This window comes from Sinocyclocheilus rhinocerous, unplaced genomic scaffold (genome assembly GCF_001515625.1).
Source record: "Sinocyclocheilus rhinocerous isolate Xijiao unplaced genomic scaffold, SAMN03320098_v1.1 scaffold499, whole genome shotgun sequence".
Lineage (NCBI taxonomy): Eukaryota > Metazoa > Chordata > Actinopteri > Cypriniformes > Cyprinidae > Sinocyclocheilus > Sinocyclocheilus rhinocerous.
In genome coordinates this window covers 1,733,327-1,756,681 of record NW_015637156.1, presented here as the reverse complement: position 1 = coordinate 1,756,681, position 23,355 = coordinate 1,733,327, and the positions used below count along the sequence as shown (strand labels likewise).

The following is a 23,355-nucleotide window of genomic DNA, read 5'->3' as shown; positions in this document are numbered from 1 at the left end:
GCGAAAACACAATAACGGCGCCGTGGGTGGAAACTTACAGATTAAGGGGCGGTAATATTATAATGAGATCCTTTTGCCACGTCACCAAGGGAGCGAAATCAGACACGCTCATTTTCCCAGACACTTGCAGAAAAAGGCTTCCCAAAACAAAGTTACTGGGTTAATCTATTTCACCTTTCCTTGGTTGATAGATGCACCGGGGACCTAATTATAGCACTTAAAACCTGGAAAAGTCAGATTTTCATGATATGTCACCTTTAAGTCATTATTTCGAGAATGTTTCTCATTATTACGAGAAACTAAGTCATTACGAGAAACTAAGTCATTATTATGAGAAATGTTCTCATTATTACGAGAAAGTTTCTCAATATAACGAGATACTAAGTCATAATTATGAGAAAGTTTCTCATTATTATGACTTACAGAATCATATTTTTTATCAATTGTGGCGGGAACGGGCTTTCATAATACTGAGATTGAATTAATGCAGAATTAATGCATCTGAAACAGTAGTTAGACATACTTCCATTTCTTGTGAAGTACATAAAAATTATCTATAAAATATAAAAACATATATTTTTATTTACCACTCAAATAGATAAAAAGGTCATTAAGGTAAACTAATTATTTTGAACCCGTTTAGAAGACGTAAGTATACATGCTTGTAGTCATGTCACATAAGGCAAAAAAAAAGAGAGATACGAAAGAGCTTAAAAAGAACACAATATTCTCTAAAAATGTAGTTACACAGTATTAAGTGACATTTTTTAATAGAAGTACTAGCAACAAATAAGTTTCTAATATTTATAATCCAAACAAAAAAATTTGTAATAATTCTGATGGTAATTTCTGAAATAAATAAATAAATAAATTCATTTATTCATTTTTTAAGTGCAACTAATCTTAGTTTTCACATTTCTCAGGTCTTTTTAATGGAATAAATGTAATCAGCCAGTTTAAAGTGTCTTGTGAATCTCACACAAATAATGCTGATTTAAAGAAGTTACAAGTTTAAAAAAAAAAAAGTATTTATCTGTGTGTGTGTGTGTGTGTGTGTGTGTGTGTGTGTGTATCATTACTTACACAAAAGAATATTATTATCACAAAAATATACAGTATAACACTTGTATAATTATTGTTAATTATTTCCATTCTTTTCAGATTCTGCCTTCCAGCACTTAGTTTGGCTCTCCAGTCCAGCCTCCAGTTGGATAATTGTAAAATAAGGAATAGATTTTAGAAACTTCTGGTCATATATGGTGCTTTGCATAGACAGCGACAGTGATCTGAAAATGTTTATAGGTCTGTTGAACTTTTTCACTGAGCTTCTGTTCATGACAACAGATCTTACAGCCAACATGACTTTGTTCTCTTTTATCATTTGGACACTCTACAGCATGCAAGGTAAACGCCATTATTGTTACATGTGATCTTTTAAATACATATTTTATTTAAAATGATATATTATAATAACCTGTGCTGTTATCAATTGTTCTACACAGGTTGTTTTGGACAAATAGTTGTGACTCAGTCTGAGGTTAAATCAGTCCTGCCTGGTCAAACCATCTCTATTGACTGTAAAGTTGATACTGTGGTTTACAAAAATGAGCAAGGCAGTGTCTCTAAAGGGCGTTATTATGTATCTTGGTACAGCCAAAAGCCTGAAGAGGCTCCCAGACTCTTGGTTTATTATACAAATGAAAAAAACTCAGGAATTCCATCAAGATTCAGTGGCAGTGGACAAGGAAACGGTCTTGACTTTAGTCTGACCATCAGTGATGCCCAGCTTGAAGATGCAGGAGATTATTACTGTATGAGTATCCATAAGATCAGTGACAACTGGGTGTTCACACAGTGAAAAGTTCCCGTACAAAAACCTCCCTTGGTCAGATTACTAACTTCTTCTGATGCAGCTGCAAGGAACAAACACAATGACACAAAAACTCTCACATATGTTTATGTTTTTTAATATAATTAATCATCCAAACCAACAATATATTTATAGAAATGTATATTCCACCATCCTTCGCCTGTAAAATAGTATTTCCATAATTCAGACGGATTATTTATTTATTTATTTATTTTCCTGTATAGTGTTGTCAGACTCTGTTCCATGTTTCGTGTGTGTCCTGCTCCCCATGTGCCTTCCCATGCCCTTATTTGGTTTGTTTCCTGTTCCTCCCCTGATTAAGTTGATTTCTTCCCAGGTGTTTCCCTTGATGTGTCATGGCTCCCAGGTGTGTCTCGTCATCCCCTCCTCCTGTGTGTGTATATAAAGTGTTCCCAGTCCCTAGTTCTCTGTCCGATGTTGAAGGTCTTCGTGTATACGTCTTCCTGAGTTCGTCTCCCTTGGTTCCATCCTACGAATAAAGTCTTATGTAAAGTGTTCTCCAGCGTCTCCTCGTCCCTCGTGTGTGTGCACCCGTGACACAGAGATTCACATAGAAAACAGCTGTTTGGAATTTTAATAATATTTAATATTTTTACAGTATATTTGATCAAATACGCTCCCAGGTGTGTCTCGTCATCCCCTCCTCCTGTGTGTGTGTATATAAAGTGTTCTCTGTCCGATGTTGAAGGTCTTCGTGTATACGTCTTCCTGAGTTCGTCTCCCTTGGTTCCTTCCTACGAATAAAGTCTTGTGTAAAGTATTCTTCAGCGTCTCCTCGTCCCTCGTGTGTGTGCGCACCCGTGACAAGTGTAGGTTTATTATTGTTAACAAGCAATACTACTAATGATATATATTGAATGCTTCTCCACCATTTACTTATCTTTAATGAAATATTAAGGTAATTTTATTATTTACTTTACAACCCTCCATTTCTCAAAACAGTTTTTTACAGAAGATAATTCAAATACTTTCAGAAAATGCTGTATGATTTTTTTTATTTTTATTTTTTTTTTCCATTTCTGAGCATTTACTCTTTCTTTTATTCTGCACCTACTTCCAATACTCATTTTGGTTCCTCTTCTGAAATCCATGTCTAAATCCAGCAGGCAGTTGAATGAGTTTTTGACAGGAGTCTGGAGAGTGTTTTGCATGTTCACGGCTTCACTCACAAACTCTGAGTGTGTGTTCAGTCCTGCCAGAGTCACTGACACACAACACAATCATGTCTGTTTTACTAAATCTGGCTTCACTGGGTCTGCTTGCACAAGGTTAAAACTCATTTTTCTACATTATTTCTATTTTTCTACAGTTTATTTTGTAAAACTTTGGACACGTTCATTTTTAATGACATGTTTTTATGAAGGATGTCAATATCTTATCAATTGTATTTAAATGTAACTGTTTACTCCCTCATTGTCTCATCAAGAGATCTGGTAAAGCAGGAGAATCTGCTTCTATCAGCTGCACTGCATCTTCTAGCATTATTCCATGAGTTGATATCTGCTACAACCTGGAAAAAATCCTAAACTCCTGATTTACTATACAAGTAGCCTTGCATCTAGAGTTTCAACCCGGTTCAGTGGAACTTACTCTGGATATGAATTTACGCTTAACATACAAGTACCCCAGCTTGAGGACACAGGAAAATATTACTGTATGGGGTATAATGATGGTCCAGTGTTCACACAGTGAAACATCATACAACCTTATATGTATCTAAAATAATGATTAAGATGCCATGTTAACATAAATCTTTTTATTTTTTTATTTTTTTTAATGTTTAATGTCACATTAAGAAGTCAACGCCATATCTAAGTCAAAATGCTTTTATTTGGCAGCAGTAAAATATAAAATCAACAAAACATTAATAGCATTGCAGTTGTAGAATTACAACAGATAAGAATATATGAGCAATATACTAACAGCATGTGTGTGTATTTCATTCATCACACTGCTGTGTGTCGAGGCTCTTGGTGACTGCATTGTGGGACGGGTGCGTGGCGTCACAGCTGACGGTTGTTGCTCTGCTCCACTCACTCTCAGTGAGGCTCAGGCTGCTGCTCCAGCTGTACAGTCCATCCTTCTGCAGCTGACTGGGACTCAGATTGACACCAGAGCTCCTGCTGCTGCCGTCCACCTTCCAGCTCAGCTTCCAGTCAGAGGGGAATCCCTTACTGGCCACACACAGCACTGTAGTCTTACCCTGCTGCAGCTCGTCTCTGGAGGGAGGCAGCACTGTGAGAGTGGGACGAGCCGCAGCTAAAGAGAGACACAGATGGAAACTGTGATGTTTCATTCTTCTGAAAAACAGCTCTATCAGTCTTTCTGAGTGTCTTTCACTTCCCTTTAAGAGATTCAGAGTTAATCAAGCAGATCTGAAGTGCAACAGTCCATAAAAACACATCAACAATTTCACATGTGCCTATACATGTAGATTTAACACTATTTATTCATTGTTCATGATGGTATATTATAGATCTTCAAATTTTTTAGGTTTCTATTGTCCTTTGTTCAAATTATTATACAAATATTTTCTGTTAAAAATGTACAATATGTTATTTACAGTTAAGCTGTTTGATATGTTTCTAACTCAACCATGGAGTGTAATTGAAAAATAAACCTGAACCCAGACACATTTCTGTCTGTGACATTCATAAAAAAAAAACTTTAATCAACAATGATTTAAAAAAAAACATTAAAATTAATTTTTTTGCCTCTCTGTTAAATATATTTGTAGAGACAGATTGCAATAATGCACAAGTTAGAATTCTATCTCATGCTAAATCAATTAAAAAATAAACAAGCATTTATTCTTTGTCAAATATGATTTACCATTCTGATGGATAAACGCTCAACACAGTAAAACATTATTTTAATGATTTGTTATAACAACTTTGTTTTGTGAAATCAGCGTAGATAATGATGTTCAGATTGTTGTTCAAATTTCTGTTGATTAGTTCCTTTTTCTTATATTAACTCAAAATTTAGTGTCAATGAACTCAAAATTTGAAGGCAACCGGGTTTCTTACTTTTTTTAAGTTAAAACAACAAGAATTTTTTACAAAGGTAATAAAGTGATTAAAACAATGAGGTTATTGTTTTAAAATAGTCTGGAGGAAAAATAAGAAAGGTGCACATATATTTGGTAATATCACACAAGGAAAATTTCAGATAATTTATTCTTATATTTGTTATATTAATTTAAGATATAATGATAATTTAAAAAAAAAATCCCTTTTTGTTCTTTTCATTCAATTTTCATTTTCAAAATAGAAAGAGGTTTACTTACTTCCAACTGAGAGTCGGGTGCCTCCACCGAAAGTCCACCACAGTGATACAAACCCAATCAACAGCTGTACAAAAACCTCCTGCACTAAAACTGACACTGACACTAACCAGTTTGCTCTTTTACTCCTAACTAATAGCAGATAGCTAAATAAGATACATCTGCATAATTAAACAAGTTTAAATTTCATAATATTCCAAATGTATAGTAAAAAAAATATATATTAAGTACTATGTCATTCCTTTACTAACAGCAATGCTAAAACAAACACTACCTGATAAAGAACTAAACAACATCAATCACTTTCATGTAAATTTATATTTTGATTCAGCATTTAGTTTTATTGTCTTTTCATTCATATTTTATAATTTATATGGATTTTATAGACCAATTTACAATCCTGTATTACTTAAAGCAGTACCAATACAGTTCTAACTAAAACAAACAAACAAACAAACAAAAAACAGTATTCTCTACACTCTATGCTATCTAATGCGTTTAGGTCCACCTGTACAGTCTAATATTATTTATGTTAATTCATCTATCTAATGTATTTCATTCTGCACTTACTTAAAACTATTTTGTTCCTCCACTGAAAATCCACCACAGGATTCACTGGCACTTCCAGACTATTTTGAGAGCTTAAAATTTAAAGTTAAACCTTTGTGAACTCATAATTAAAATATTCATATACAGTGCCCATCATTATATGAGTGAGAAGATATTTCAGTTCAGGAAGGGTTTTTCCACTGTAATGTTGTTTTGCATTGGCAGCTCATGCCTCAATGCTCTGAGTGTTTATAGTCCTGTGAACACTTTGAAAAGGTCCAAGAACTGTCCGCTCTAAAACACAAGCCAATATGATTCTCTTCATCTGGGCATTTTACTGCATCCAAGGTAACTTAATTTTCAAATCAAACTAAACCTTTTTTTTTTCTTTTTTTTTTCTCATGCACTGATGATTGTTTTAATTTCTTTTCTCACAGGTTCTTTTGGGCAGGTTGTCGTGACTCAGTCTGAGGTCAAATCAGTTCAGCTCGGTCAAACAGTCTCCATTGACTGTAAGGCAAACACTGTAGTTTATAGGTATCCACAGGGCTCATTATCCAAAGATTACTATATCTCCTGGTATCTTCAGAGGCCAGATGAACCCCCTAAACTCCTTATATATTTCACAACAATGAAGCCTTCAAGTGCTCCATCTAGAATGAGCGGTGGAGGCAGTTTTCACTCTGGAGGAAATGGTCTTGATTTCAGCCTGAACATAAACGATGCCCAGCTTGAAGATGCTGGAGATTATTACTGTATGAGTTACCATGAGATCAGTAGTAAAGCAGTGTTCACACAGTGAAAAAATGCTGTACGAAAACCTCCCTTGGTCAGGTTATTGACAATTTGCTGATACGAGACCTACAGGTGCTGAAAACAAAACAAAAACAGGGGTTTGCAATGAGATACACGCAGATGTGCATGTTCTTGTATAATCTAATTAATATTCCAACCCAGGTCTTCCCTATCAATAGAAAATCATCATTGGAATTCCTTGTGTTCTATGATATTTCTCATACTTAATACAGTGTTTCACATATAGAAAATCATACTAAATCAATACCCATATGTGATGAGTGAGTTGTTCAGTACGCAAATACTGTATATATATATAGAATATATATTAGTGCTGTCAAACGATTAATCGCGATAATAAATATAAAAAAATAAATATAATAAATATTATGTAAACAAAAACTTTTATTTTGGATGCGATTTATCGCGATTAATCGTTTGACAGCACTGATATATACATATATATATATATATATATATATATATATAGATATATATACTTTTTTAAAGCCTATTTTAATTAGGAAAAACTCAGAGAGAGAAAAAAGAGAAATCTTCATAATATGTAGCCTAGTTGTCTCTGTAATCTAAATGTTACCATTTATCTTGTAAGATACCAAAATATCAGTCAATCTGTCACATTCAAATATGCAAATATACGCAAATGAAAATATGAGGACTATGATGCAATAACAATGCAACAAATCATAATCAAATATTTCAATCTTTCTTTAAAATTAAGATTTGCAATTGATTCTTGTTTTTCAAGGCAAAATGAACCTATATGTAGGCTACGTACATTTATGTATGCTATATTTGAACCCTAAACAGCATGGAGATGAGAAGAGTGCAGAGTTTGCCCATATTAATTTTACACAAATGAGAGTTCAGAGAAAATGTCAGGTGCCTTCCACCACTGAGCTCTGGTCGGTTTTAAGGATTGTACAATTGACTCTGGCTGCATAACGTTTTCTCAGGCAATATTAGCAATAAGCATGTTGTATGTTTAGAATCAGAACCAGCTGTACCCAACTCACAATTGAAAAATGCAGCTGAGTCGATTCTTTTCAATAATGACTCCATCAAACGGTTCACCAAATGTCAGTCTGAATCATTCAGACGCCCAGATGTCAATTTGCTCACTCGTTTCATTCACTTCTTGAAGTGGTCTCAGTGGCGTAAGTTTCTTTAAATTACAAAATTATAACATTAAAAATAGGCCTATTTTTATGTAAAATTATTAGCTAAACTAACTGTAAAAATAAATATACTATTCAAGCAGTTTTATAACAGTAGAGCCATGCCAGCCATGTCATGGCAACCATATACATTGCTCACTGATTCCCTTTACAACAGTCCCTCACGAAAAGCCACCAACATTTCACTATAATAAAATGGTTAGTGGCGTAACTGGGAAACTTTATATGTCTTTAATGTATCATATGTATCAGTAAAGTGGTGTTCACAGTTCACACAGGTAGTGGCTACCATACAAAAACCTTTCTTGGTCAGATTACTGAACATCTTCGGTGCAAATGTAGGTGCTGAAAATCTAACAAAAACAATGATTATGACACTCAAGCACTTACAATGTTTATGTTTTAATGTAATTAATCATCCAACCCAACAATTTATTTTTATAAATTTCTATTCCATACTCCTTGTCCTGTAACTTATGATTTCCATAATCCAGATTCACTATTTTTAATCATATTTAACATTTTTATGGCCATATTTTGTATTCATTTATTTAATTTTATTGATTCATTATTCATTCATTCTTCTGTGAACATGTGAGCTAGTAGGTTTATTGTGCTCTGTTCAAGCTGAAAACTAACATATATCTCAATGGTCACTAATAATACTTTTATTTATAAAAAAATAATAATAATACTAATTTTTTGTGAATTGAACTTTCCCAGTAACTTTTCTGTATATTTATATATTTGAAAATTATTTTATATCAAATAATTTGATATTATATCAAATTAAATTGTTCAACACTCTCAGTTTGCTTGTTGTCTTCTAGCTGATAATAAATATTTATGTAAGATAGGGCAGCATATTATATTGTATAGCATGTCTATTTCAATGCTTTTCTATCATTTAGTTATCTTTAATTAAATATTAGGGGATTTTATCATTTATTTCACAACCATATTTTTCTCAAAACAATAATATGAAAAGATTATTTTCTAAAACTGATGGTTCACATTTAAAATGTGATTCATTCAGCATTTATTCTAAGCAAACTTCTGATAGGAGTCTGTAGAGTGGAGAGTGTTTTGCATGTTTACAGTTTCACACACAAAACTCCTCTGATTATCGATGTGTGTTCAGAGCATCACTGACATACAACACAATCATGTGTCTTTTACTAATTCTGGCTACACTGGGTGTAATAGCTCAAGGTTAAAGCTTATTTATCAGTGTGCTTTGCTTCATTTTTAATTCCAAATATTTTATCTCGTAATTTGTATTTAAATGAATCACTTAACCTTTTGTTGTCTCTCTCAGTGTCTCATGAAGAGGTTCAGTCTCCTGAGTATCTGCTTGTTAAAGCAAGAGATTCTGCTTCTATCAGCTGCACTGCATCTTCTGGAATTGGTTATGACATGAGCTGGTATCTGCTGAAACCTGGAGAGGCTCCTAAACTCCTGATCTACACAACGAGTAACCTTGCATCTGGAGTTTCAGACCGGTTCAGTGGAACTTATTCTGGATATGAATTTACACTGAACATACGTGGAGTCCAGACTGAGGATGATAAATTTCTATTCCATACTCCTTGTCCTGTAACTTATGATTTCCATAATCCAGATTCACTATTTTTAATCATATTTAACATTTTTATGGCCATATTTTGTATTCATTTATTTAATTTTATTGATTCATTATTCATTCATTCTTCTGTGAACATGTGAGCTAGTAGGTTTATTGTGCTCTGTTCAAGCTGAAAACTAACATATATCTCAATGGTCACTAATAATACTTTTATTTATAAAAAAATAATAATAATACTAATTTTTTGTGAATTGAACTTTCCCAGTAACTTTTCTGTATATTTATATATTTGAAAATTATTTTATATCAAATAATTTGATATTATATCAAATTAAATTGTTCAACACTCTCAGTTTGCTTGTTGTCTTCTAGCTGATAATAAATATTTATGTAAGATAGGGCAGCATATTATATTGTATAGCATGTCTATTTCAATGCTTTTCTATCATTTAGTTATCTTTAATTAAATATTAGGGGATTTTATCATTTATTTCACAACCATATTTTTCTCAAAACAATAATATGAAAAGATTATTTTCTAAAACTGATGGTTCACATTTAAAATGTGATTCATTCAGCATTTATTCTAAGCAAACTTCTGATAGGAGTCTGTAGAGTGGAGAGTGTTTTGCATGTTTACAGTTTCACACACAAAACTCCTCTGATTATCGATGTGTGTTCAGAGCATCACTGACATACAACACAATCATGTGTCTTTTACTAATTCTGGCTACACTGGGTGTAATAGCTCAAGGTTAAAGCTTATTTATCAGTGTGCTTTGCTTCATTTTTAATTCCAAATATTTTATCTCGTAATTTGTATTTAAATGAATCACTTAACCTTTTGTTGTCTCTCTCAGTGTCTCATGAAGAGGTTCAGTCTCCTGAGTATCTGCTTGTTAAAGCAAGAGATTCTGCTTCTATCAGCTGCACTGCATCTTCTGGAATTGGTTATGACATGAGCTGGTATCTGCTGAAACCTGGAGAGGCTCCTAAACTCCTGATCTACACAACGAGTAACCTTGCATCTGGAGTTTCAGACCGGTTCAGTGGAACTTATTCTGGATATGAATTTACACTGAACATACGTGGAGTCCAGACTGAGGATGCAGGATATTATTACTGTATGGGGGCTTACAGTGGCGGGTGCTCACAGTGAAACAGCATCGTACAAAAACCTCCATCAGTCCGACGACACAATGAATGTACTCATGCAGTAACTATGAACTTATTTTCCAGTAAATGCGAAATTAATTCCTTTGCATTAACAAAATATTGAATCATTCTACTATGATTCTGTGATGAATTAATCATTCATCCTTCAAATGCATAAATCCCATTTGAAGACTTCAGACTATTAGCTCTAATTTTAATGTAATCTAAGTAAAATAAGCTAAAAGTAATCAACAAAATACTTTATGTACTTTATATACTTTTACATTTTGACTTTTTTATTTTGTTTTTTGTTTAAAATGTTCATAGAATTTAACGCCATATTTGAGACAAAATGCTTTTATTTGGCAGCAAGAGAAAAATGAGCAACAAAACTTTCATATCATTGTAGTTGTAGAATTACAACAGATAAGAATATACGAGCAATATACCAACAGCATGAAACGGCATAATAACAGCAGTGTGTGTGTGTGTGTGTATTTCATTCATCACACTGCTGTGTGTCGAGGCTCTTGGTGACTGCATTGTGGGACGGGTGCGTGGCGTCACAGCTGACGGTTGTTGCTCTGCTCCACTCACTCTCAGTGAGGCTCAGGCTGCTGCTCCAGCTGTACAGTCCATCCTTCTGCAGCTGACTGGGACTCAGATCGACACCAGAGCTCCTGCTGCTGCCGTCCACCTTCCAGCTCAGCTTCCAGTCAGAGGGGAATCCCTTACTGGCCACACACAGCACTGTAGCCTTACCCTGCTGCAGCTCGTCTCTGGAGGGAGGCAGCACTGTGAGAGCGGGACGAGCCGCAGCTAAAGAGAGACACAGATGGAAACTGTGATGTTTCATTCTTCTGAAAAACAGCTCTATCAGTCTTTCTGAGTGTCTTTCACTTCCCTTTAAGAGATTCAGAGTTAATCAAGCAGATCTCAAGTGCAACAGCCTGTAAAAACATGTTTCTTCAGCAATCACAACCACAGATGTACACGTTTGTTTCACTATCTTAGTGAGGACATTGCATAGACTTCCATTGATTTTATATCAGGTTAATTATATTTTCTATCACCTAACCCAACCCCTACACCAAAACATACCCATCACAGAAACATGTGCAGAACACTAGATTTAAACAAAAACATTTTTTCGGCTGATTTACAAGCCTTTTTAATAGTGAGGACCAGTAAAATGCCCTTACTATAGGTTGTCAAAGATTTCACAATATAAGTTAGGACATTTGGTCCTCACAAGTATCAAAACAAGTACACATATACAATCATAATATAATATTATATTTATTCATTTGGCAGACACCTTTACACAAAGCAACTTACATTGCATTCCAGGTATACTTCATCAGTTTATGCTTTCCCTCTGTGTTAAACCCATGACCTCGGCATTGCTAGCACCATGCTGCACTGTTTGAGCTGCAGCCATGGTTATCTTTAACATTTCAGGTTATTCAATTATTATTCAATTATTTCTTGTTAAAAATTCACTGTGCTGCTTACAGTTATTTATAGCTGATTGTAGATTGAAAGCTACATGAAATGAAGACATATGTGACATTCATTAAAAAACTTTTCATTAAAAATCTTTTCATTAATCTAGAATGATTAAAAACATTTAATGATTAATTTAGCATTTAACTATTATAAAAAAAAAAAATCAATAATAATTAAATAATTTGAACTTTCTATAATTCATAAACTGTCCTTCTATATCATTTTAATGTGTAATAAAATGTTTTAATATTTTCTTGTTTGCCTTTGTGTTTACCATTCTGATGGATAAAATTCCCATTAATAAAAACGTGCTGTTTTAAATTGGTCTGACGGAGAAATCAGAAAAGTGTGCATGTGTTGGGTATTGTCACACCAGAATAAAACCTGACAATGATTTATTCTTATATTAGTCGTTGATATATATATTTTTTAAAATATAAACAAATCCTCTCTTGTTATTTAAATTTTGTGTTTTATTTTTAAAATAGAAAGAGATTTACTTACTTCCAACTGAGAGTCGGGTGCCTCCACCAAACGTGTACCACAGTGATACAAACTCAATCACCGGCTGTACAAAAACCTCCTGCACTAAAACTGACACTGACACTGACACTAACCAGTTTGCTATTCACAACTGAGAGTAAAAAAAACTATAAAATGAAGCTACATAATTAAATCAGTTTAATTTTAATGAATTAAATAAATGTATTAAATATTATATAATTCTAGGTAACACTTTATTTTAAGGTGTCTTTGTTACACATGTTACATGTACTTACTATTATAGTAACAATAAATTATGCATAATTACATACAAGTAACCCAAAACCAAACCCTAATCCTAACCCTAACCATATAGTAAGTACATGTAGTTAATTGATATTACTTAGTACTTGTGAATGTATAATTACACTGTAACAAGGACACCTTAAAATAAAGTGTAACCTAATTCTATTACTAAGAATAATACAAACATTACTGCACTATTAAGAACAAAATAAGCACATCAACACTTTCATGTAAAATAATATTTAAGCATTTAGTTCACATAATATTATTTGTTATTTACCTTTTATATCTAAATTTGATTTGGCTTTTATAGTGTAATTTACAATCATTTATTACTTATACAGTATCAGTGCAATCAGTATTTAAACAGTAATAATAATCTCTAAATATGCTGCATTGCTATCTACTGTAATCTATTCAGGGCCATTGTTAATGTTTATCCATCTTATTTCACTCTGCACTTACTTTCAACACCCAAGTTGGTTCCTCCAACACAAATCCACCACAATAATTACTTCTCATTCACGGAAAAAAAAAACTACTTTTTTTTTTTTAGATAACAGACATGTTTTAATTAAACTAGATGATTCACTTACAAATCAGATATGTATATATTACAAAGCCAGTCATTATATGAGAGAAGATATTTCAGTTCAGGAAGGGTTTTTACATTATAATGATGTTTTGCATTGGCAGCTCATGCATCAGTGTGCTGGGAGTGTTTATAGTATCAACACTTTGAAAAGGTCCAAGAACTGTCCGCTCTAAAACACAAGCCAATATGATTTTGTTCATCTGGGCATTTTACTGCATCCAAGGTAATTTCATTTTCAAATCATACTGAAATACTTTTTTCTTATGCACTTATAATTATTTTAATTCAGTTTTCTTTCTCTCACAGGTTCTTTTGGGCAGGTTGTCGTGACTCAGTCTGAGGTCAAATCAGTTCAGCTCGGTCAAACAGTCTCCATTGACTGTAAGGCAAACACTGTAGTTTATAGGTATCCAACAGGCACAACATCTAAAGATTATTATATGTACTGGTATCTTCAGAGGCCAGATGAACCCCCTAAACTCCTTATATATTTCACAACAATGAAGCCTTCAAGTGCTCCATCTAGAATGAGCGGTGGAGGCAGTTTTCACTCTGGAGGAAATGGTCTTGATTTCAGCCTGAACATAAACGATGCCCAGCTTGAAGATGCTGGAGATTATTACTGTATGAGTTACCATGAGATCAGTAGTAAAGCAGTGTTCACACAGTGAAAAAATGCTGTACGAAAACCTCCCCACTGACAATCTTCTGCAGATGCTTCTGAGACCTGCTGACAGGAGAACAAAAAAAGGGGTTTGCGGTGAGATACATTACATATATATTTTTTAAAATCTAATACTTTTAAAATCTGTTTATTTTGATAAATCTTCTTTCTTATGTAGTTGTCTCTGTAATCTAAATGTTACCATTTATCCATATCATATTCAAGTTCTGTATATTATTGACTGAAACCTCACCTCCAGGTCAACTATAATATAAAATATTTGGGCTATGTAAATATGTGTAAGTAAGAATTACACCAACCCTTGAAAACAGTATAACTTCAGAGAGAGGTGCATTCCCCCAGTAGGCTATATCAGTCAATCTGAATCAATCATGCAATTAAAAATCTAAGGAATAGGACACAATATCAAAATAACAAATCATAATATAATATTTTATTATTTTTTAATTAAGATTAGTAACTCTTGTTTTTCACAGTAAAATGAACCTGAAAGAAACAATATCAAATAAATACATATCAATTATAAAACTGTATTTACCCTTAGTATTCTTATTTCATTCATTTAATTTTATTATTATGGAAATCAAATGTGTGTATCAACACTGTCCAATGGCCAATAAAACCAAACTCAAAGAAAGCAACGTGTAATGTTTTACTGCCCTCTACTGGATTCTGAGACTACTAGAACACGTGAACTCAATGAAACCTGTTCAGTGATGTGTCAACTCCTGAACTCCATTCAGCTGTGAAGAGCTCGAGTTTTGCATAAGCAACATATGGACAATGTTTTTAAATCACAGAACGGTGAGTTTAACCGACAGTTGTTGGTCATTACAACAGATATTTATGTATGTTGTATTCTGAATCATAAATATAGCAAGAAAATGAGAAGAGTGAAAGTTCCCTATTCGGGCCGATTTATGTTACGCAATCATAGTTCAGAGAAAATATCTGTCGCCTTCATCGTCATTGAGCTCTAATAGTTTAAAGGGCTGTAGAGTTTACACTTAGCGCAACGTTTTTCCGTGACAAGCTAGTTTGAGATTAGCTAAATCTGTGCAGAACCGATCACCGGTGATCTCCGCGAGATGCATGCCGGTTAGAAAAGTGTCCGAGTTACGTCCGACTTGCTCTGATGTCATGCGTGTACCAAAAAACTCGCGACGGCGAGGCGGCTGTGTCGGATTGTGCAGTCGAGCGCAGTTGCTCTGCTGATTAAAAGCATGATGGGAAACGACTGACTGACGACACAGCTCAATGCTCATTGGTTCAGACAACCTTGATGCTGCATTCTCTTCTAAAATATTTTCTTTTTTTATCTGGTTCCATGTGATTATGTATTTAAATTATGCATGAATGTTCCCAAACGCTATGACAGTGCGATCTCTGTGTGAGATATGTGATTGTTGTCATATTTCTATAAAAATCTAAAATACATGTTTGTATTAAAGTAAAAATTGATGATAAATACACCTTTCGTATGAAATTAAATAACAAGCACTTTGAGTGTCTTGTTCATCATATTTATTTTCATATAAAAGCAACAGAACTGAAATCATATCAGTAACTCGGACACTTTTCTAACCGGCATGCATCTCGCGGTGATCGGTTCTGCGCAGATTTTGCTCATCTCCCAACAAGCCTAATAACAATAATGTCGTATGGTTTAGATTAACCAGAGGTACCTGATTCATAAATGAACAGCTCACTTGAGTTGGTTCTTTTCAATTAATTGATAAAACGAGTTATCAAAATGGTTCTTGATAGATACGGTCTGAATCATTCGGACACCACTTCCACTGAATCGTTTGGAAGGTTTCTCACAGAGTAAACAGTAACTGGATATTTTTAAAACAAAAAGCATTGCATGCTGTGAATATGCTACAGCCTGCAGCTAAAGACGTGTAGATCAGTAGCCTAGTTGACGTTCAAATAATGCCATCTTGAATTGAACTGAATCTCCATACGCAGCTGTGACGGACAAGATTGGCTACGATAGCCTACGGTTCCGTTTGTGTAACTCCATCCTTTTCAGGATATAACAGCTTCAGAGATGGTCTTATTCTTATTATTAAAGCGGCTTTGATAGCTTGTGAGCTTACCCCCGGCTTCACAGACAATTTGCCATTGTGTTTCATCACTAGAGGGCACTCGCACCATGCAAACCAGTGATGCTTTTGTGTCTCTTGTCCATGATTATCTGAGTCATTCCACGAAACCGGTACGATTTGAGTCCCTCTGACCTTTTTAAGTGTATTTTATCTATTGGGTCACCAACATCTATTTTTAAAAGCTTTTTGTATTAATTGAAATGTCTCCTTTAATAAGGTTTAAAAACATGACATAGCCTACATTTTATTTTTATATTAGAAATTATCTTGTTTTTTTCCGTTGACACCACCTATTTTGTCATGTCCCTCATGGCCTTCTATGAAAGTGTACTTGGAATATGAATAATTAAATTAGAAAAAAGTCCATACATTTTGCCATTCTCATAAATATCTGTCTGTGCTATTTTGCTGGTAATGATTTTTTTCTAAGTTAATTCATGATTATTCATTAAAATCATATTATTTAGTTCCGGACCTCAGTAACCCCGTTACACAAATCATTCTCCCCCCATAAAAAGAATGAGCTGATCCTTATGTGACATCATTAACAGGAAGTGACATCATATAAGTCTTCTGGTCAACATTGTGAGCAGACCCAGGCAAGTTACCACCTTCTTTTATAACTATAACTTATTAATATTTTGATATTATGATTGTCAAGCTTAACGACTCAACCCCGTTACATCAAATAATGATAGAAAACTATTCCTTGTAAAAATGATTTTTGTTATTTTAACAATATACATGATTTCTTAATATCATGCATGCCATGTGCTCTCCTGTTATTCACTACATTTAGAACAGTGGCCATTTTGAGCAAAAAATCACAACCCCGTCACTTATTTGATCATAACGGTGTTGTGAGATTGTGACAGGGCTGTGTTTTTAACACTTTGGTTCTGAAATTATCCAGTAATTTAAATTAATTATTATATTTGATCAATAGTCTTATACCACATGCATAAGTTGAATGTAGTAATGTCCATGTTAAAGCTGTGTGTGTGTATGCACGGGTGTTCTGCCTAGATTTTCACATCTCAGTGTTAAGTAAATTGCTCTGAAAGAATGTTTGATTTAATGATATCAATTTAAACATCTACAGACATCTATGAGTCTGTGATGGCACCGAAAACAGTGGCAGAAAGGCAGAGGCAGTATCGTGCGCGCCTAAATGCTGATCCTGAAAAAAGGGAGAAATACCTATAAAATAAAATTTTGAATACAGAAATATTAAATGATTTAAATAACTGAAATTATAGGCTAAAAATGAAACTAAATCCGCCAGCAGGTGGCACCAAGTCACTGAGTTTATCACTGAATCATTCATTCAATTGATTCGTTCGAACGGATAAATCATACAGGAATGAAGCAAGTGACTGTCTTTATGAACTGACGGAAATCCGTCATAGCGACTGGACACTTTAATCCCTGTGGAAAACCAGAGCCTGTGTGCTTCAGTACAATCTCTCCCTGCAGACATAAAGGCCCTCCAGCAGTATGGCAACACCTCAATCCAGTGCTGGATTACCTTCAGGCCACACATCCACAAGTGTCTGTGCTGCACTTTTTTAGCGATGGCCCCTGTACGCAGTACAAACAACGAGGCAACTTCTTTCTTTTTAGGACAGAATTAGACAGAAGAGGATTCAAGGCTGGCTCTTGTAATTATTTTGAGGCAAGTCACAGCAAAGGAGCCCCGGATGGCGTCGGTGGAGCCTTAAAAAGAACCACTGACATGATGCTGGCAAAGGGACGTGATATCTCGGATGCATATGAAGTGTTCAAGGCCTTGACCGAGACAAACACAACAGTGAAACTATTCTTTGTAAAGAGTGAGGATGTTGAGAGTGCAATGGAGAAAATGCCAAAGCAAATACCAGCAGTCCCAGGAACAATGAGAATCCACCAGGTGATTACTCTGGCTCCAGGAGAACTGATACACCATGATGTCAGCTGCATGTGCGCAACATGGCAGCAGTTTAACTGCAAGTGCTTCAACACACATTGTTTCAGTTTTGGCCAGAAGGTACCAATTGCTGTGCCACAGCCAGCCAGTGAAGGGAATCCACAGTCAGCCAGTGAAGGGAATCCACAGCCACAGCCAGAAAAGGAAATACTGTGGGGAAGTCCAGAGCTGGTTGGGCAGTGGTGCATGCTCAGATATGATCAAGAGCTGTATCCAGGCATCATCCTTAGGACAGATGAAACACATGTCCAAGTGAAGTGTATGCATGTTGGGCCAAACCAATTCTTCTAGCCGGCTCGGGATGATATCCTCTGGTACCTGTTTGAGGATGTACTTGAAATCATTCCACCCACAAAGCCTGTGACACAGTGCTATGTGGAGATCTTGAAAGAGGTGTGGGCCAGATATTGAATGTCACGAAGCAGCCACACAAGTTAGGCTATAGTTTATTTTGATGACCTATTCAGTCAGTTTATAATGTTCTAATGTATACTATGTTATTGTTGTTCTTCCTGCAGTCAGGTTAATAAAACTGTTCAATTGCAATTTATATCTGTTGTCTTTTTTGGTTACATAATGAAATAGTGTTTATAGAAAATCTTCGAAAATCTTACAGTAAATTTGAGTAAAAAAACAACTATTTATATGTTAAGCTGTATTTGTCTCTTCAACCCCGTTACCATCTTCAACCCCGTCACACCTACATTTTTATTAATTATTTTAAGTTTATGAAAAAGAAATTTCATTTTTGTTGAACTCAGTCTGAAATGTTCATAGCAATCACCGTTACCATCTTCAACCCCGTTACCCTAGTCTCAACCCCGTCACACCTACATTTTTATTAATTTTTTATTTTAAGTTTATGAAAAAGCAATTTAGTGTTTGTTGAGCTCAGTCTGAAATGTTCAGAGCAATCATAAGAATACTGATTTTAGTTCAAATTCTGAAGTTAAGCCACTTTGATCAAAAATGACGAGGTTGCTGTCACAAAAAGCTCAATTTCAGGCTTTAGTTTAGCAAAAGTGTGAGATTTTATGTAACTTTTATATTTGCAAATACTGAATTAGTGTGAGGGACATCTAATTAATAGGAAAATGTTTATTTAATTACAAATACATTTTATAGTCATATTCAGAGAGCTCCCATAGTGTCCATAACGGGGTTGAAGACTAATAGTGCCCATATATTAAAATAATGACCAATAATAATAGGGATTTGATGTCTGAGGTGGGAAAATATGGTTTTCTGGAAGTTAAATATGTAATTAATGTTGTGGGGTGTTCAGAAAAGTAATACATTTTGGTAAAAAAATCTAAAAATGTGTAAGTCCAAATCGTACCGGTTTCGTGGAATGACTCATCTACGATGGTGTGGACTGGAGTCTTAAAGGGATAGTTCACCCAAAAATGAAAATTTGATGTTTATCTGCTTACCCCCAGGGCATCCAAGATGTAGGTGACTTTGTTTCTTCAGTAGAACACAAACGAAGATTATATATAAGACTAAATCTTTGTTTGTGTTCTACTGAAGAAACAAAGTCACCTACATCTTGGATGCCCTGGGGGTAAGCAGATAAACATCAAATTTTCATTTTTGGGTGAACTATCCCTTTAATTATAACAACAACTACATAGTGAAATTGGGAGTTCATGCCCAGATAGCAAAATTCCTGAGGCCCAGATCAGGCAGTGAACGGGATTTCACCATGTACAACAGGGGTGCCCAACCCTGGTCCTGGAAATCTACCTTCCTGCAGAGTTCAGTTCCAACCCTGATCAAATACACCTGTCTGTAATTATCAAGCGGCCCAGATCCAACACCTTGCTCCGGCCCACATACTGTGAAGAATGATGGCATTTGGGTGGACCACTCCTGTTTGCCAGATTTGGGCCACAAGCAAGCCAAAAGAAGGCCCAATGTCAGCCATGAATAAAACAAATAAGGCAGAACTGGCCCAAATCTGGGCCACATTGATTTAAATTCTGGCCCAGATCCAACACCTTGCTCCGGCCCACATACTGTGTGGAATAATGGCATTTGGGCAGTCCAGTTCTGTTTGCCAGATTTGGGCCATGAGCAAGCCAAAAGAAGGCCCAATGTCAGCCATGAATAAAACAAATAAGGCAGAACTGGCCCAAATCTGGGCCACATTTATTTTAATTCTGGCCCAGATCCAACACCTTGCTCCGGCCCACATACTGTGTGGAATAATGGCATTTGGGCAGTCCAGTTCTGTTTGCCAGATTTGGGCCTCAAGTAAGCCTTAGCATTGCTGCATGTAAGCCAACCAAATAAACCAAAACTGGCCCTAATGTGGGCCACAGTTGATTTTTATTCTAACCATGGTCTTCCCCACATTCCTCATGTGGCCCACATGCTGAATGGAATGGTGGCATTTTGGCAGTGGTCCACAAGCAGGCCACTACACAGCCACATTTTAGCTAATAATGAACAAAATAAACCATAAATATACATTATCTGGGCCACACCAAGCCTTAAGTGAGTTATGTATCAACAATACTCAACATTGTAAAGAGAAATTTAAAAATGTCCTACATTTGTTCAAATAAGTTCCAGAAATGTGTCCTACTTGATAAAATCATCCTTATCCAAGTTTTGCACAAACAGCAATTAAAATGTCACAGATAAATATTCAAAGACACATTCCAATACTTTAAAAACTGTTTGAACTTAAATGCTTCTCACTCAGACTCTACCTACACAGTAAGTCTGTGAGTGTCATAGCTACGCGGTGTTAACGAGCACACAACGAAGATGAAAGGTTATATATAATAAGTCTTTAATCCAACAAGGGTAAATCCAAACACAATGTACCACAGCAACATGTAGAGAAAAACTCAAAGTGAGCATACAGGAACTTAAGTACTCAGACCAAACAAGGATAATTAACTAGGCACACCTGAACAGAATAATACAATCAACACAACAAGGGAAAAAGGAAAACAAAGGAAGTGCAAAAGGAAAACAAAGTCCAAATTAACAGAAACTGTGACAGTAATAGAACAATCATTATAGTGCACTTCTGTTTTTATGCTGCACAGTAAACATATAAAAAAACTGCCATTAAAAGCATTTTGTAAAGCATTTTTTGAAAAGCAAATTTTTTGTTTCAAAAAATAAATTGCTGCGTATGTAGTCTTCTTAAGACTCACATCCAGATCACCCTGCATCAGTTAACTGTGTTGCATCCTACTAAAAGTAGCCAAATTCTATTAGGCCATATTTACAATTTCAAGCTTCCATTTCAATTAGCCAGTGTCAAGTGTTTTGTCAAGTGTTACAACCAGAAGTGGTCCTCATCTGTTTTATAATCTATGGGGCATATTTGCCATGTCAAATGTGGGACAAGTTGGCTTACACACTGATAAGCCAATGCTGACTGTGCCGTATATTTGCCAAAAGTGGCCCAAATTGTTATTAATTATTTGGGCAATATTTGTCATTTTATATGCGGGCCACATTTGCGGCATCATATAAGGGCCACTTTAGGCTAACAGCCGCATTAGCCAGTGCTTACCATGCCATATCTTTGCCAAAACTGGCCCAGATATGGTTTAGGATAACTGGGCCACATTTGTGGCATCATATGTGGGCCACTTTAGGCTCACAGCCACATTAGCCAGTGCTTACCATTAAGGCTTAAGCCTAGTCCCAGACTAAAATGCATGTCTGTTTTACCTGAAAGATACTTGCACTGCCACTGTCATCTACTAATGTTAGACCCGTATGTGAAACCAGGCGTTGAAATGGCAAATTAAGTTGCCATTGTGTTTCATCACTAGGGGGCACCCGCACCATGCAAACCAGTGATGCTTATGTGTCTCTTGTTCATGATTATCTATGGTGTCCAGTCTTAATTATAACAACAGCTACATGGTTATATTGAAAGATCATGTAATATTCATAACAACTGCTCACAAATTAAGTTATTTTGAGAACAGCTGAGTTGTATCTCAGTGTGCTGATTGCACTTTCACATCATAAGTCAGTGGTGATATTTCCATTAAATAAAGGAATGGTGTTAAAGTTGTGGTGTATAATATTTTTGTCTGAGGTACCTCTTTCCTGTCTCAGACTGATGTGCAGAGACAACTAAGACATTGCAACTTCATTTTTGTGTACTAATGCATATACTCGTACACTTGAATTTTGGCATTGTGTATATGACAAGTTGCTTGATCATCCTATAAGTCATTTTGGATAAATGGTAAATCTGATGAACGAATAAATGTAAACCTGAAAAGTGTATGCACTGTATGATTGTTTGAAATGTAAATATTAGCTTACTACTTACTATGCAGTATACACTTTATGCTAAATACTATTCAAATTATTAAAAAAATAGTAGGCTATGTGAAATAGTGTTACGATAGCATACTTTGGTTCCGTTTTTGTTCTATCCTTTTTGTGATAGATGACAGCTTCAGAGATGTCCTTATGATCTTATTCTTATTATTAAAGTGGCTTTGATAGCTTGTGAACTTGCCTTTTTGTCAATACCCCTGTCTGTTGTAGTTTATTTTAAATTTGTAAAAAAAAGACATTCATGTGTCTTTTAATGCTTCACCTGGTGAAACACAGCCCTGGCATTTAATGCCCAGTGAAAGGCAGCACCCTGAAGCATCTAATCACTGTCCCCAGTGTGGGACTTTGAAGTGCTATCAGGTTCAACGCTGAGGCGGGTGAATAGGCAAACAGAGCTTTATTGTCGTAGTGGAGGTTAAGCACAGAATAAAAGAATAGTTGAGATCGCTTGTCTACCTTGGAGCCTGGCTGCCCCAGGAGGAGGGGAGACCGTTCTGGGAGAAGAAGAGCAAGCGTCCCATACACAAGCATCCAATTCTCCAGTGGTTAAAGCTAGTAGGATACAAGTGGAATGTATTTATTTTACCCTGAAAAGCCTGACATATGAAATAACATTTGCATGCATTATAAGTGTTTGCTTGTCAAAAACATGACTCACATTTTTCTGTTGCAGGCTGATAGCTTAAGTCAGTAGTAAAGTTTATTATGCTAGGCATTATGGGACAGGCGTAGATTACTCTTGGCTCATTAGGTGACTTTCACTTTGCTTTACCGCTGCCTCTGAGGCTCATTAGGACTTTTACAGCTGAGCTTCTGATTACTAGCTCTGATCTACCTCCCCTTTAGAGTTCAGAACACAGCCGTGGGTTACCTTGGGTCAGTGCACCCACACACAGACCCTCATACAGGCCGGG

The 23,355-nt window shown here is 35.4% G+C and overlaps 5 gene segments (V, D, J or C); 4 read left to right on the top strand and 1 right to left on the bottom strand.

Moving 5' to 3' along the window:
• The window catches only part of LOC107748733 (Ig kappa-b4 chain C region-like), a 20,445-nt gene extending 7,165 nt beyond the window's left edge, over nt 1–13,280 (bottom strand). Inside the window, 3 exon segments of the C gene segment in view lie at nt 10,948–11,279; nt 12,474–12,593; nt 13,274–13,280. Of these exon segments, the coding sequence occupies nt 10,960–11,279; nt 12,474–12,593; nt 13,274–13,280 (447 nt within the window).
• On the top strand, nt 6,038–6,528 carry LOC107748736 (Ig kappa chain V-IV region-like). The segment is given in 2 exon segments: nt 6,038–6,074; nt 6,164–6,528. Coding segments are annotated over 2 exon segments (402 nt in total).
• LOC107748735 (Ig kappa chain V-I region Gal-like) lies at nt 8,875–9,507 on the top strand. The segment is given in 3 exon segments: nt 8,875–8,932; nt 9,039–9,316; nt 9,475–9,507. Coding segments are annotated over 3 exon segments (357 nt in total).
• Nucleotides 10,002–10,464, top strand: LOC107748734 (Ig kappa chain V region 3368-like). The segment is given in 2 exon segments: nt 10,002–10,059; nt 10,166–10,464. Coding segments are annotated over 2 exon segments (345 nt in total).
• A 191-nt stretch (nt 13,281–13,471) lies between the features above and the next one.
• Nucleotides 13,472–14,045, top strand: LOC107748708 (Ig kappa chain V-III region PC 2485/PC 4039-like). The segment is given in 2 exon segments: nt 13,472–13,576; nt 13,660–14,045. Coding segments are annotated over 2 exon segments (402 nt in total).
• The last annotated feature ends 9,310 nt before the right edge of the window (nt 14,046–23,355 follow it).